Raw genomic sequence first — 15,500 nt, 5'->3', positions numbered from 1 at the left:
GAAAAATGTTGAATGGTGTATCTTATACCTGGAAATGATGACATTCTAAAATGTCTTGTTTTGTCCAAAAACCAAGACGATTCAGATTGAATGATTTCTTTGTTATATGGAGCAAAGACATTTTTCATTTAAGACGCTGAAAAATCTGAAAAACCAATTAATGGTTGACGATTAAATTAGTGATCAACTAATGAACTAACTGTTTCCGCCCTCAAGTTATAAAATAAATCATTAGTTGCAACACTAATGGAGAATTAAGAATAAACCCTTACATTCAAGAGATAACTTTTATTGATTGTTTCCATTCTATTTTTTAGGGGGGTTATCTGAGTGTCAAAAATGGGTGGCAACATTGATTTTAATCAATTTTTTTATTTGTTTGGCAAACATTAATAAATTAATCCACCTGTGTCCCTAAGACAAACAAATGCTCTATTAAAGACTGTATGAATGCCATAATTAGCTTTATTCGTCACCATATACAGCACATTATTAAATAGTCCTGTTTGTGGAATAAAAAGGAATGAAAAAAATGGGACCGTATTGCCTCATAAATGTTTCCACTGTGTAAAAACATTTTTAAAAAAGTAATCCCAAAATACACAATCACGGCTTTTAATCAATGTTCCTCAACACAGCCAAAAGAAAAAATCCAAAAACACAAAACAATGTCTATGACATCTGACCAGCACGAGGAACACAGACAAACTGATGTCATGTGACTTCAATTAAATGAAAGTGGTCAACAAAGATGTGTCACTAACCCGCGCTAACGCAAAGCGAAAGCCTATGGAGCTGTTTGAACAAAAATCGATACACTTTTTATTACATAACACGTTTTCTTGTGTTAAAAGACGACAATGTGAGCACAGGAATGAGCTGTCAGACGGGAAACGGCGTATGAGCTGTCAGCAGCAGTGTTAGCAACACAAGCTAACAGCCGCGCTACAAACAATTACGGAGCTAGGGAGGAACCGACGCAGCTGACGGTTAAAGTGCCACACAACCGACCGCTCACTGCATTGTCAGGCCGAAGAACAGCTCGTCTGGCCCCTTCATACCTTGAATGCCTGGCGGAGTTGTAATACGTGATTCTCTTCGAGTTACTCCGCACCGGATTTAACGGGATGCTGTCAGCCATCTTGGCTGGGCAGGTCCTGCGCGTCCTGACGTCACACGCACGAGGGAAGACCCGAGTGTGCGGCATTCACGTACTGTCCGAAACAGTTGGAACTTTCATATGCAGCACAAAACGGAGCTCAAACCGAAGGCTTTAATGTCAAAATTAAAATAAATATATTACGCTTTCCGTCCACTCTATTAAATATGTTACAGTATGATGTAAAAATTTAAAGAACTCACAATGTTGTCATTTTTACAAATATTAAACCATAAGTAGTAACCGTTTTCCCTGGAGCAACTGAAGGCAACATATGTCACCACAGTGTGGTCAAAGAAAATGTATATTTTAGTCATGATAAAAAAAATATAAATATATAAAACAAGCATTATAGTGTGCATATCAAGAAATCTATCATCGTTGGGCTGAAAACACATGTTTATAGCTGATAAAGTATATGTTATGAATGAAAATTAGATTTTTCTGAACACTGTTTTCATTTTATTTGAGGATTATTTCTTAATTCCGATATAATCTGAGAACTGAAACTGGTTTTGTTGTATTTGTTTTAAATTGATTCATTGGAGATGACCAGTATGTAATGTCAATTACTAAGATCGATGAATACAAAATAAAATGCATACAAACTTCCTTTAATTATTTGTAAACTAACACAAAATGGGAAAAACAATGCTGCAGTTTCTAGAGCAAACTATGATATAATCCATCCTCATTCAACTTTTGATTCAGGTGTGAAAATGATATCAATATAATCTCTGTTCAGTGTTTAATCTGTGAGGAAGTGAAGTAGACATACAGTAAGTTTCTTTTTTCCATTTTTTTATTCAGTCCAACTGTTGTTTTAAGAATGACAATTTCGCACCATAACATTGACAACAGACCGTTGCAGTGTGTAGTTGTGGTTACGTTTCAGGAGCGTACGTTTGTGCTTTGCACCAGCTCTCGCAGCAGCGCTGGGCAGCTGTCCGCAGGAGATGACGGTCCCTTTGCATCATTGATGTGAACACACGTTCCCTTCTTTTTTTTGGAGTCTGAGCACCGTCATTTATAGAAAAAAAAAAAACCTTCACAAATGACTGCAAAGGAAAAAATAGCAAAATGTGAATATCCTACTTTTTCTCTGTCAATTGATAAAAACTTAATTTTTTAAGTCTATATATAATACATTAGAACAAACGAGTCGTTTTACAAATATCTTAACGTCCACAATAGTTTGCATAAGTGTTTTTTTTTTTATTATTGTCATTCTTTTTTGTTCAGTTGATCCCTATTTCTTTGCTGTCGTCAATCAGCATAGAAAAATGTCTGTCCATGCCTGTCTTGGTCAGGCTGGGTATGGGGCTTCCTGCGGCTCTCACTCGGTCCATGCCTGCGCTCAGAGGGTGAAGCTGAGCGAGGCCTCTGTTCTGAATCACCGAGATCTCGTTGTTCTTCATGGCCAGACTGTTGGTGATAGCCGTCGCGTAGCGGTTCCAAAATCCAGGGTCTACATTCATGGCTCGAGCCGCCAGGTCCTTCTGAAACATCTCCCCGAACTTGGCCGCCTCTCCACCCAGCAGGGCCATGGGGTTCTCCACGGACAGGCGCCTGCCTCGCCTCGCTGGTGCGTTGTTCCACATGTGAGTCCCCATGTGAACCTAAAAGATATGACATACATTTAATCTGGTGGACGTTCTTCATCTAAATCCCAAAGTTGATACGTTACAGCGCTTTTCCATTCTACAGTTTGAGCACTGCTCAGCTCTAACGCGGTGAATTGAATAATTTGAATCAGTTCATTAAAAAGATTTGTTCACAGAATCGTTCAGTACACTTCCTGCATGACCAGAGAACAGACTTAGTCCTACTCCAGTTGTGATTTCGGAGTCACGATTGTCAGCTTTCAGCATTGCTGTTACTAAATACACCAGGCTCATCTGTTTTAAGACATTTCCTTTGCTAAATGTTGGCGATTAACGCCTGTTTTCAGGATTTTAAAGCCTTTTTAACTGATCTACAGTTCGGCATTGTTCAGATTGATTCTTGTGTCGGACTGACCAATCAGTGGCCTGCAGTCTGTTGACGTGACGTCCCATTTTATTATCAGCTCATCTCACTTGGAACCTTCACCAGAGCAGGTACTAAAAAAAGCATCAGGTACTATTACAAGTGGAAAAGCAAAAAAAAGAAGAGTCGAGTCGAGCTAGAACTGTGTAATGGAAAAGCGCCATTACTTGTGCCTTTGATGCTACATCTTTAATCACCTTTTAGAATGTTTTATTGCCAATTTCCTTCAGTAGTATATCATATGACAACTAGAGTTCATCTAGTACGACTTTTAATTGGTTTTGGGCTTTAAAGATCTTTAAATTAATGAATTGGTTGGTTTATTTTGGAAATTGGTATTGGTATATGATGTAATATAGACACAATGTTTCACATTTTAGCTCTTTATTTTCCATGGCAATATACAAGATGAATATCTCAATTTATGAACCACGAAATTGCCCTTAATCTCTTTACCTTCAGATTGCCTTTGGTGGTGAAAGCTCTGCCGCAGATGGAGCAGACGAAAGGCTTCTCCCCGGTGTGCGTGCGCTCGTGAATCTGCAGCGCGCTGGCCGACGAGAAGTTCTTCCCGCACACGTTGCAGTTGTGCTGCCTCGCCGTCCGTCGCGGCAGCGGCGCGGGGCCGAGCAGCGACGTCATCGCCGGGCTGACGACTGACGGGTGAGCCGGAGGGACGTGGACGGTGAACGGTGCGCGATGGCCCTCGTGCGCGTTGCTCGGGCGACTGTGGCCGTTCACCTCCGTCTTGACGATGCTGGCCGGCGATGTGCTGGTGACCAGGCTGGGGATGCTTTGACCTGCAGGTGAAATCAAAGACACAAATGAGCAAAAGCTCCACAAAGAAGACGAGCGCACTGAAACGAACACAGGTCGTTCTGACTGTACCTCTGTCTCTGCTCAGCTGAAAGGACAAACTGTAAGACGTCTCCTCTTTCACACACAGTTTGCTGGCTTGGGTTCCTCTCTGCTCCTGGGCGGCTGCGACTGCGGCTGCTGACGTGGGAGACTCGGGTTGCTCTCTCTTCACCGACGCTGCCAACGCCTCCTGGGATTCAGGTCTGTTGTGTTTCACTGCAGGTGATTTGATCGTCACATTCTCCGAACAGCTTCGACTGGGAGACGTGGACGCGTGAGGTAAACAGGAGGACTCGGACACGAGCGGGCCGTTGACAACCCTTTTCTCTGATAAAGCACTTTTAATGTTGAGCTGGCTGTTATTGACAAAACCATTCGTGAGGGGTTTTATGGAGAACGAGTGGTTTAGGCTTACAGTCGAGTCAATCATCCTCATTTGGTTCTCCAGAGCTGCTAGACTTGAAACAATGGCGTAGGACTTCGGAGGGGAATTACATTCCGAGATCAAGGGTTTATAGAGACTCGCATCTTCTTTCATACTTTCCTCCTCTTCCTCGTTCTCGTCCTCCATCGAAATGTCATCGTTGAAGTCGTTGCCGCTGCTGCTGAGGCTGTCAAAGTTGGTCCCGTTGACGGACACGTCGCTGTCCATGTCCTGCAGCCCGTCCACCAGGGTGGAGTCTGGAATCTGTCCGACCATGTGCATGCGGATGTGCTGCTGAAGAACGACGGCGTTGGTGAACTTCTTCTGGCAAATTGGACACGAGTGCTGCACCTGAACCGGAGGATTCTCTCTGTGAACGCCGATGTGCGTCTTCAGGTTCCCTTTGGTGGTGAAGGCCCTGCCGCACACTTTGCATTTAAAGGGCCTCTCCCCCGTGTGAATGCGGTAGTGCATCTTCAGTGCACTCTGACAGCTGAGGACGCGGTGACAGAGCACGCACTGGTTGGGGTCTGTGATCTTTTTGTCGATACTCTCCACCAGCTGCTGAAGCTTCGAGGTTTCAGATGTTTGCATAGAATCCAGGAGGCCGCCCGATTGAAATCTAATTTCATCTGAGTTGAACGGGATTGGTGGAGAGTCGGGGACAGGGGATGATGAGGTGGTGGGTTCGGGTGTGGTGGCCGTAGATGGGATAGTAGCATGAGCTGTGTCTGTTTCTGAGGTGGCTCTCGGCCTCATTGCACAGTTCTGCGGCAGGTGCACTCCCTCTGTTTTCAGTATATTGGATGCTTCAGTCTCAAGGTTAGACGGTGCCGACTCTGAAACAGGAGAGAAATGAGCCTCGCTGCCTCTGTGGTTAGGAGACAAAGACACACATTCACCAGGAGATGGCTGGTAGGGAGACTTAACGGATGGTGTTACACTTACAAGGTCATTTGAGCCTCCGACACTGGTAATAGTGGAGGACAGAGGAAGACCCATGGTGGCCGGCAGAGTAGCTACACCTGTTTTGCTCTCCATCCACGAGGTGACAGGTTTTTCTGGAGGGATGGACATTCCGTAGGGAATCCCAGAAGTTGTTGGCACATTGTCTAGATATTCTGGCACCGGGTAAGGGTTCATCTGAACATGAGGATACTTCTCTTTATGCCTCTGGAAGTGCACCTTTAAGTTCCCCTTTGTGGAGAAGCGATTGCCGCAGATGTTGCACTTGAAGGGCCGCTCTCCTGTATGGGAGCGCAGGTGGATCTGCAGAGCGCTGTCACTGCCAAACACTTTGGCACAGAACCTGCATTTATGCTTGAAGAAGGGCTCCTCCGGGCTGGGCTTGGTTTCAAATAGGGACACGTTGGACAGTTTCCCTTTCCTGTGCTTCATCAGGGCGGCGAGCGGGTCAAGTGCATTAGCTGTGGCGGCGATGCTAGCTAACGGGTTGGGGAAAATGACACTGCTGGGGGGGCTCTGAGGTAGAAATGGCAGGCTGGAGGACGAGCTAAGGAGGTTGCTCTGCCCCAGGGACAGCGGGCTGGTGGAAGAGCTCAGTGTCTGAGTGCAGCTGATGCTGCTGCCGCTTTGCGAGCTGGTGAAAGGAGGCAGCAACATGGAAATGCTGCTGCTTCTGCTGCTGCTGTTGCTGCTGTTTGAGAGAGACGGGGCTGAATTGTCCGAGGATGCTGAGGTACACGTAACGTCTCTGAAGTCGCACTTCCCAACAACAGTCTGCGAGGGGACAGTTTGAGACTTTTCAAGCACGGACGACAAAGTAACGGCAGCCTGTCCGTTAACACTGGACGGCATTGTTCCGGACAGAGGCAGGATGGGAGGAGCGACGATGCCTTGAGAGGGGAAAGGGTTCGATGTCAGAGGCAGGGATCTGGAGGCCGGGTTCAACGCAGCTTGTGTTGGGTGTCTGTTTATCGTCGCTACCTGACTGCAGATCTGCTCGATCAGCTGCAGCTGGTGGACCTGTTGCTGCTGCAGAGCCAGCAGGTGCTCCAGGATCATGGGGATGGCCGTTGACGCCGCCTTCCCCCCTGCACCGCTGCCGCTGATCCCCTGCGAGAACTGGGCCACGGCCACTCTGGTGCTGTGGAGGATCTCCAGCGTCACATTGGTGCTGGGCATGCTGTAGCCGTCGGCCGCAGATGACGTCTGAGGGGAAGCGGACTCGGCCGAGTCTGGAAGCCGAGGGCTGGAGGTCATAGTGTGTTTCTCCTGCGGGTGAGGATCAAGCTCCATGGCTTCGTCCTCCTCCATGTTATCCAGACTGTCTCCCAGATCAAAGCCGGCATCAGTGGACTCTTCCGGGGATGAGTCGCTGCTGGACGCTACACTCGGGATTGGCGAGGCCCCCACGGGAGACTCCTCGTGAACTTCATTGTCCTTAACTATCAGCACCAAGGAGTCCTCAGTGCAGACTTTGTGATGTTCGCTCAGTTCAGTCCAAGTGAAGAACTCAGCACAGCATTTGTCACAGACGTGTGTTTCCTCACTGCTCTGGCAGCTTCCATTACTCTCCTCTCTCCCCGTGACTTCCAAGATGCCTGAAAAAGTAAAGAAAACAAGATTAAGAATGCAAAATTGATCATTTATTTCACCGGTGGCACATTTTTTCTCTCCCCCCTTTAATCTCACAGTAATGAATCCTTACACACACACACACACACACACACACACACACACACACACACACACACACACACACACACACACACACACACACACACACACACACACACACACACACACACACACACACAGAGCCCATCTTTTCAAACAACAAATGTTGTGTGGGACAAGCATCGTTCAAACCCACCGGACTTCAAAAAATTCCACCAGGGTTTTCAAAGTGTCCAAACAAAACAAACAGTTCACGTCGAAAGCCCTTGATGATTTCTATGAAATTATGCAAATCACATCTGGAAACGTTTAGTTTGAAGTCAAAGAAAGAAAAAAGCGTTCTGTCTTCCACACGACTACGCACGACTACAGCGAACCCAACACGGTCATAAACGGTGTAAAATATATTTTCTTTAGTTATGAAGCTAGAAATTAAATAGCTACCACCGTGTTTCCCCTTGTTTATATCAGAAGTTCAATTATAGCAAAGGTTGGCTAACTGTTCACAGATGTGAAGCCTGTGTATAAAGTCATGATATTCAAAAGGGCCCATAAACATGGGTCTGTTTTTTGCCCTTCTTTAATTTTTACAATGTTAATTATCGTCCTGTAAACGATCAATGACGATCATCAGTGAAGTGATCCCATCTCTAGACACATAACGTAATCCCATACAGGACATTGATTTTCTGCGCATTCATACATTTTCAGTTAATGTGTCTCGTCTTTCAGAGACGACAGTGGTCTCAACACCACGTCGTCACTCGGAGACGGACATTTTGTCCTTTTCTCTGCTGCATCTCAGGCGATATATGTGTGAATTATGTGAATTAAAGTTGAAAATCACTATTTCCTCAAACAATTCTACAGTTTAGAACATGTTTCTATCACAGTAAATACATATTCAGAATTCCTGAATTACAGGAAACCGGTTAAAAAACAAAAATGTAATGTGGTTTTCTGCAAAAATTAAAATAAAATCAGGGTACACAACACTGGTGGTAAATAACTGCTTCAGTTTGACATTGATCCATATATATATATATATATATATATATATTTTTTTGTTCTCTTTGAGGAGCTGATGTCTGACGTTAGGATTTTTACAATCATCTGTTCCGGCTTTGCTCCATTAGGAAACAGACAGCAAGAGCAGATGGAAAGATCAGGGGGGGAATCAATAATAAATTAATGTTACACACACACACACACGCTTTCACACTCATTTGAGAATAAAAATGGGAAATTTATATAAAATTGTATTTAAAAGAAATTGTTTAAATATGACAGAATTTTTTTTTTTTTTAAAGTTGCCGATGCAGATGTTATTAATTATATGTGTGTGTGTGTGTGTTGTCAGTGTCACATAGCTCAAGCTAAACAAAGAGAGACGTCTGATATATTTACACCTTTATAATGACACTCCTTAAATCCTTATTTTTATTATTAACGACATATTTTAACTGACGTGTTATTAACTTCAGTTTTTAACAACATGGCGTAATAAAAACAGTTTTTTTTTTTTTTTTTTCAAGTAAAGTTAAACTTAAAAGTTGTGAGAATGAAACTCAAACTCAATGTGTATATTAAAGAAATTAAATTAAAAACAAGTCACTTCTGAATAATCTGACCTAATAAAAACATAGTTTTTGACTCTTTCATCTCCAAAAAAACACAAAGTCTGTGTGAGGGAAAACCAGTATCAAGTCAAACCTTGTTTGTACATTGAATAAATAAGTTAATTAACACGTTTACAAACTTAATCTAACAAAAATGGAAACATATTTTTCAGCTCAGAACAGAAAACAGTGGCAAAGGTTGTGAGAGTTTAACAAATATCAAGTAAAACCGAAGAAATATGTTATTTTAAATGTAGTTTTTAACTCATTCCAGCTCAAAAAAAGACAACTGTAATAAAAGTTGTGGGAGTGAAACTCAGAAAATCCTGATTTGTATATTGAAGACATGAGTTGATTTACCTGTTAAAAGCTTCACTTCTAAACAATCTGACCTAATAAAAACAGAGTTTCTGACTAAATTCAGCAAAAAAAAAGAAAGAAAAGACAACTGTAATAAAAAAAGCTGTGCGAGTGAAACCTGTAAAGTCGTCAGAAGGAAATAATCAGAGTTCCTGCTTTGGGCGAGTGGGTGGTCTGAGAATCACCAGGGCGATTCGACAAACACGGGAGCGAAAACATTTTTACTGCTGCAGCTCGGGACCATGTTTTCACTGCGTAAGATTCACGTCCAGAGAAAACAAAGATCGGGAAAGATGAGGTTTGATTTGACTCGGCCGAGCGAGTTTTTCCGAGCGCCGTCGGTTTGAAATTTATTTAGAAATGTCACCCTCGCTCTGCTCCACAGTGTCAGGGGCAGAAAACAGATTTATGGCTGTTTCTTGTTGTGTGGTTTTGGCCTCGAGGAGGAGAAGAAGAAAAAGAAAGAGGGAGGGGGGGGGAACAAAAAAGATGATGATGATGATAATGAAGCTGCAGCTGAAGAGCAAACAGGCTGTCAGAGTAGCAGCAGTTTGACCTCTGGTCGGCAGGGGTCAAAGGGTCACATGTACTAATTGTATTATGATCCAGACCCGGAGCACTTGCCCCCTCGCACAGAGGTTAAGTCAGCAGGGCTCCATCAAAGCCCGGCTCATGGTGCCGGAGCCTCAGCGCCTGCTGCACAGCAGTGGGAGGCCCCCAAAGTGACGAGGGCCCCCCCCGAGTGACGAGCCCCCCCCCCTCCCCCAAGTCTGAGTCTGACACAACTCAACTCAACACTTTTCACGGCCACGAGCACACACAGAAAACTCAAAATCACACTTTCAAACTATTTCATTTCACTGTGTTCAGATTTTGAAGTTTATCTGTTGCCAGAGTGACAATTTTTATTGTCAAATTGACAAGCTTAGTAGTTCAATTTATTAACCCTTTAAGGTACGCACCACGAAAAAAGCAAAAGCATTTTTTATTATTTTATTTTATTTACTCATGATAACAATAACGTGAAATTAGACCCTACAGTATTTCAGATACAGGCCTCTACCAAACGGTTGAGACGTCTGTTAGTGTTAGTGAGATCAGCTTGATGCATTTTTCAGTGAGATATAGTGACTTAAAGTGTGGTCGACCAAATGGTTGAGTAGTAACTTAAAGGGTTAAAAGCGTGCTGTTTAAACTTATATAGATATATAACTCAAACTAGCAGTTTAAAGTCACTGTTACTTTCATAATCGATCACTCTGTCGATCATTTTCTCAGTTAATCGAGTGGAAAATCTGTCCTCACATGTCTCGTCTTGTTCACAACGCAAAACTATTTCCTTTTAAATTATATATTCGTTATAAAGAGCAAAAAAAATGTAGAACCTGAATAATTAGAAAGCTCAATCAATAATCGGTTAATAATCCAGTCACAGTTTCAGTCCCACTTATCTGCACTATTAAAGGTCCAGTGTGTGAAATTAAAGATAAAATAATCACAGTTGATTTGTCAGACGTGTATAATCGTTATCAGGAGCCAGGGTCAGCTCTACAGGGGACGCCATTTTGGACCACAATGGCCCACAGTGGACAGTGAACTTAACAACTTTTGACAATATAACTGAACATACATGCTACATGCAACGCTGAGCAATACATGTGGCTAAATCTGACACACTGCACCTTTGATTGCAAGTTTGTCATTTGCCTTAATGTCACACTGACTCAAAATGCAGGAAAATATTATAAGATGTTTTTAAATACAACTATGTTGCACTTTCTCTATAATTCTGATGTGTGGATTAATTATCAGTAAATTAAGTTACACCATTTACGTTAAAACTGACAGATATGGACAAAAATCGCACTTAGTCAAGACAACGGGAAACTGTCAGTTATAAAAAAGGTAATAATTTGTGTCTTTTGTCCACAAATCGTCACAATAAATGACTTGATTTTAAATCATTGAATGAGGACCTCTCAATTTTGCAGTGAAATCCCCAATTTAAATGTCAGAAACTATTAAGTCTCATTCTTTCATGACTGTATATTCATTCACATGGCGTCTCGTGATCTTGCTTCAAATCCATCAAATAGTAAATAATGAGGATTGGCATCAAAATAAGCGACAACAGCCAATATCAACAAAGGAGGTGTGACATTAATTATGTTACGTCAGGATCATTTCGATTTATACGCTCTCACGTAGCAGCATGGGGGAATATTTAAAGATGTTTGCCACCAAATAAAGAAACATGTGTTCGCAGAACAAATTCACAGTTCATTTTTTAGGATAAACAACAACAAATTTGAATGTGATCCATGAGGTCAAAGGTTAATTAATTCACTGAGTTTAAAAACACAACAGTGGTGATGATTTGAGTCAGTGCTGAGCTTAATAAAAGCCTCTGATATGAGCTTCATGAGGAGAAAATGAAACATGTTGTTCAACGAAATATTAACATGCTGAAAAGTCAAAGTGTGTGTGTGTGTGTGGGTGTGTGTGTGTGTGTGTGTGTGTGTGTGTGTGTGTGTGTGTGTGTGTGTGTGTGTGTGTGTGTGTGTGTGTGTGTGTGAGTGATGGTGTTTTATAACACAGGCCCGCAGTGAGATTCAATAAATGAGATCTCATTACAAATAATATGGACTGTGCTCGTAATTATTAGCAATTATTCTTCTGCACACTTCTGGTAAAATGTAAAGATAATAATGCAGCACATGGACACTATATATATATATATACACACACACACACACACACATATATATATATAGATATATAGTCATAATAAACATGGTTTTACGCCTGGTTTATCATCAGTGTTTCTAGTTATTAAGTTAACACAGTAACCAGAGAAGTCTAGAACTAAACACAGCATAAGCTTAAATTACAATGTGAGGAAAATTAAACAGAATTAATTATTAATTAAAGAAAGAGAGAAAGAAGTGGATTTAATCCTAATTTTGGTGGATTAAAGTTCACACAAACAGGCCCGAGTTTCAGCAGCTGAAGGATTAAATAATAAGATCGTTTTAAGATGATATAGATTTATACACTGTGTCACTTTTGTTTCTGCTCCAAAATCATATTGAGTTGTTGAAGGTGAATTTTGACGAAAATAAAGCAATAACTCACTGAAACGTGAAGATTGTTGGGTGTAAATCATGAACTTTTTCAAACATGTTAAAAATGTTAAATGTTAAAAGTTTCCTCTTCCGTTTGTTTCGTTTATTCCATTAAAAACTAATAAAATCACAACTTTTCTTTTTTTTTATCAAACTCCTGAAAACTACTATGTTTTCTTTTTGTTTTTTTTTAAATCAAGTAAAAGTGGATTCAAAGTCACGCACCGTCTCTGCGGCTGAGTCCGCTCTGCGCTGCGTCTCCGTCAGACCTGAGCTGCTGCGGCTTGGCTTGTTTGCGCCGGGACATGTTGCTCTCTGTGTCCGCGTCTCCGCGTCTCCGTGTCCGTCTCTCCGTGTCTCTGTGCGGCTCGGTGCTGTCTTTCCCCCGCAGCATCTACGGGCAGACAGCGGGAGCCTCCGGTGGGAGCGGGCTCGGTGAAATGGTGCTGATGTCCGTGTGCAGATTGCGCATGTCAGTCTAATTATGATGGAGGGAGGATAACGCTTTTTACGACTCTCGCTGCCCTTCGCTGGCTGATTGGCTGCGCTCCAGACAAACTCACACTCGATATGGAAATGAGGATATCTGTGTGGTGTTTTTTTTTTCTTTCTCTTAATAAGAATTAGTCCACTTCCTGTCCTGGATCAGCCGCTGCTTTTACGCACAGATCCAAAATGTTCCAGTCTGAGCCAAACTCCCTGTGCGTTTGGGAACTTGCTTCCTTTATGTTTCCCTTCACACACACAAACACACAGATGTGGGATGAACATCAGCACCACACACACACACACACACACACACACGCGCTCCTGTGGACGAATGTCCCAGGTTTAGTCTCTCACCTCACACACACACACTTCACACACACACACAAGCAGTAACACGCTCCTTCTACCATCCTCTAATCCTGAGGAAAAACTGCGTAAAGTCCACATTCGACGCCGCAAAAAAAGAAGAGGTGAAAGCACCCGCAGATGAGATAGAATTCGTGCGTAAAGTCAAAGTTTGCGCGTCGAGCAGAGCGCGCACAGCTCCGTCCTCGGAAGTGAGACTCCTTGGTTTGTGTCCGAGGCACCGGCGCTCGTCTCTCCTTGTTGCCTCCGCCTCTTGTCCATCATTAGCTGCCCTTCAGGCGGCTGCGATAGGCTACTGCCAGGATACACAGGAGGTGTTGGAGCCTGCGCTTCATTGGTTAACGACCTCCCACTATTTGGCGCCAGAAGAGACTGAAAAATGTCTCGATTGTTGGGGAAGAAAAAATTCCGCAGAGTGATGATCAAGGGACTCTGAGCTCACATTAAAATGACAGGTGAGGCTTCATGTTAATCGGTCCCATGAGGAGTTTAGTCAAAAAACGACAAAAAAAGATATACTGTAATGACTTATTTGCTTCTGCAGCTGCAATAAAATGGCAAATAAAGCAAAAGAAACAGAGAATAGTGTCTTGACATTGTTGAGAGCTTACATTTCTCTTTCCACAGATTAAAAGTCATTGGTGGAAAGTAATGAATTATACATTTTATAATTTTACCAAAAAGTACTGTACTTCACTACATTTTAAATCACACCTGAAAGATTTAAAAAAATAAATAAAAAATGACACCAGAAACTTTGGCGGTGAACGATGAGGACAGGAAAAAACAATTCATGTGAGATTTGTTTCCCCTCGTCCTTTTTGCACGACACACGAAAGAACCTCAACCTTTTAAAAAAAGTAACTAAGTAACTTTTACTCAACAAGCTACGCTGTTACTTTAACTAAAGTACATTTTTAGACCAGTACTTTTACTTGTACTTCAGTAAATTGTTATCAAAATAGTGGTATTTTTACTTGAGTAGAATATTTCGGTAACTGAAACTGAAACTGTGAGATTTTATTAATCTTATAAGTGACACGGATCTGATAAACTTTGGTAAGATGTCAAGTTTCATGTTCGCAAACTGTGACATACGTGAAGACGTTAGAGTTAAATCAAGAAAACGTTTGACAAACTAGTTTGATTGTAACACCAGAAGGAAATAAAACGATTTTTACTCTGTAGTTTGGGTGAAGTTAAAAGTGTAGTGCAGGGCTCTCCACTCATGGCCTTAAGCGCCGTTTCAATTTCATTATTGTTTACATCTGGGACGCGGAGATTTGTCCAAACATGGCCAATACAAGTTAAGATAAATCAGTTCCATCACTGCGGGTCGTCAAAGTGATGCAGGACGTGAATACGTGGACGGTTCACCAATTTAGACATTAATACTATACATCGCAAATAAATCAAATATCAAACTGTATTTCTTTAAATTTTATGTAAATTTTTTAAATACCCTGTGCTTTTAAAAGTTGTTTTAACTTAAATGAATAAAAATAAGTCAAGACAGACGTAGAAAACAGACAAGTGCGATGTAAGCTGATGTTTGACTGAAAATACAAAAAACAAGCACCCATGAAACGTTTCTCGTGAGTGAATTCCACAGTTCTGGTCTCCGCCCGCCCCTGCTCTGCTGCTGTATACACTCAAACGCTCCCTCAGTCAGGTCTGATAGTCTTGCTTCTCTGACAAAGTCTGTTTTTTTTTCTTCTCATATTTGTCTCTGTTCATTAAAACCAAACAGACGCCGAATTAGAACGTCAACAGCCACAAATGAAGTTACGTACTGCAGCTTTAAACCCATTCACTTCACGTGGTAATCCCCAAATCACACACAATATATAACCAGACAAGCGCAAGTTTGTGCATAATGTAGTAATTTAGTTAAAGAATTAGAACTTCCTTTTGTGTATATTTGTTATTTGAAACATTATAAACATGAATCTTTACCAGAAACGTTTAGAAAATTCAGCAAATTTGTTTGTGGAAACTTTAAAAACCTTATTTAAATCATGCTGTACAGTAATAAAGCAACGTTAAATTAATTTAAAGCATCACGAGACGTATTCATCACATCATTTACCAACTTAAGTGTGAATTAACTGAACTAATGATCGTGTTTTACCAAAATAAAGCTTCAAAAACATGTTAATGCAGCTGACGAAGACATTTAAGGATAACTATTTTCTATATTTCTCAAACAAACCTTCAATATTTGCTAAAAAACTGCAAATATACCGTTTGTTTTTAATGATTGTTATTACTTCTACGTCTGCCATGTTCTTTTTTTTTTTCTCAGTCGAGGGAAAGAAATTCAAGTGCACTTCACCAAAGCTGTAATCCTCTTTCAGGCATTGTTCCAAAACTTGTGATTATGGTGGTATTAAAAGATGCAGCTGCGTGAGGGGACGACAGAATCAGCTGTT

At 41.8% G+C, this 15,500-nt stretch overlaps 2 protein-coding genes across 3 annotated transcripts in view; both read right to left on the bottom strand.

Moving 5' to 3' along the window:
• The window catches only part of atp9b (ATPase phospholipid transporting 9B), a gene marked incomplete at both ends in the record, with an annotated part of 40,868 nt that extends 39,727 nt beyond the window's left edge, over positions 1–1,141 (bottom strand). For both annotated transcript variants that reach the window (XM_083899955.1, XM_083899956.1), the window contains one exon: positions 1,062–1,141. In XM_083899955.1, the coding sequence (XP_083756081.1) occupies positions 1,062–1,141 (80 nt within the window). The remainder of the gene's footprint in view (positions 1–1,061) is intronic.
• Positions 1,142–2,397: 1,256 nt separating this feature from the next.
• Positions 2,398–12,520, bottom strand: sall3b (spalt-like transcription factor 3b; the record flags this gene model as incomplete). The annotated part of the gene is made up of 4 exons (XM_083899369.1): positions 2,398–2,778; positions 3,644–3,993; positions 4,076–7,033; positions 12,439–12,520. 4 exons carry the CDS (start codon positions 12,518–12,520, stop codon positions 2,398–2,400), a joined length of 3,771 nt encoding a protein of 1,256 aa, XP_083755495.1.
• Positions 12,521–15,500: the final 2,980 nt, after the last annotated feature.

The sequence above is a fragment of the Microchirus variegatus genome (genome assembly GCF_963457635.1).
Source record: "Microchirus variegatus genome assembly, chromosome: 13".
NCBI lineage: Eukaryota > Metazoa > Chordata > Actinopteri > Pleuronectiformes > Soleidae > Microchirus > Microchirus variegatus.
The sequence above is the reverse complement of the archived record's forward strand: the minus strand, read 5'-3'. Positions and strand labels throughout refer to the sequence as shown.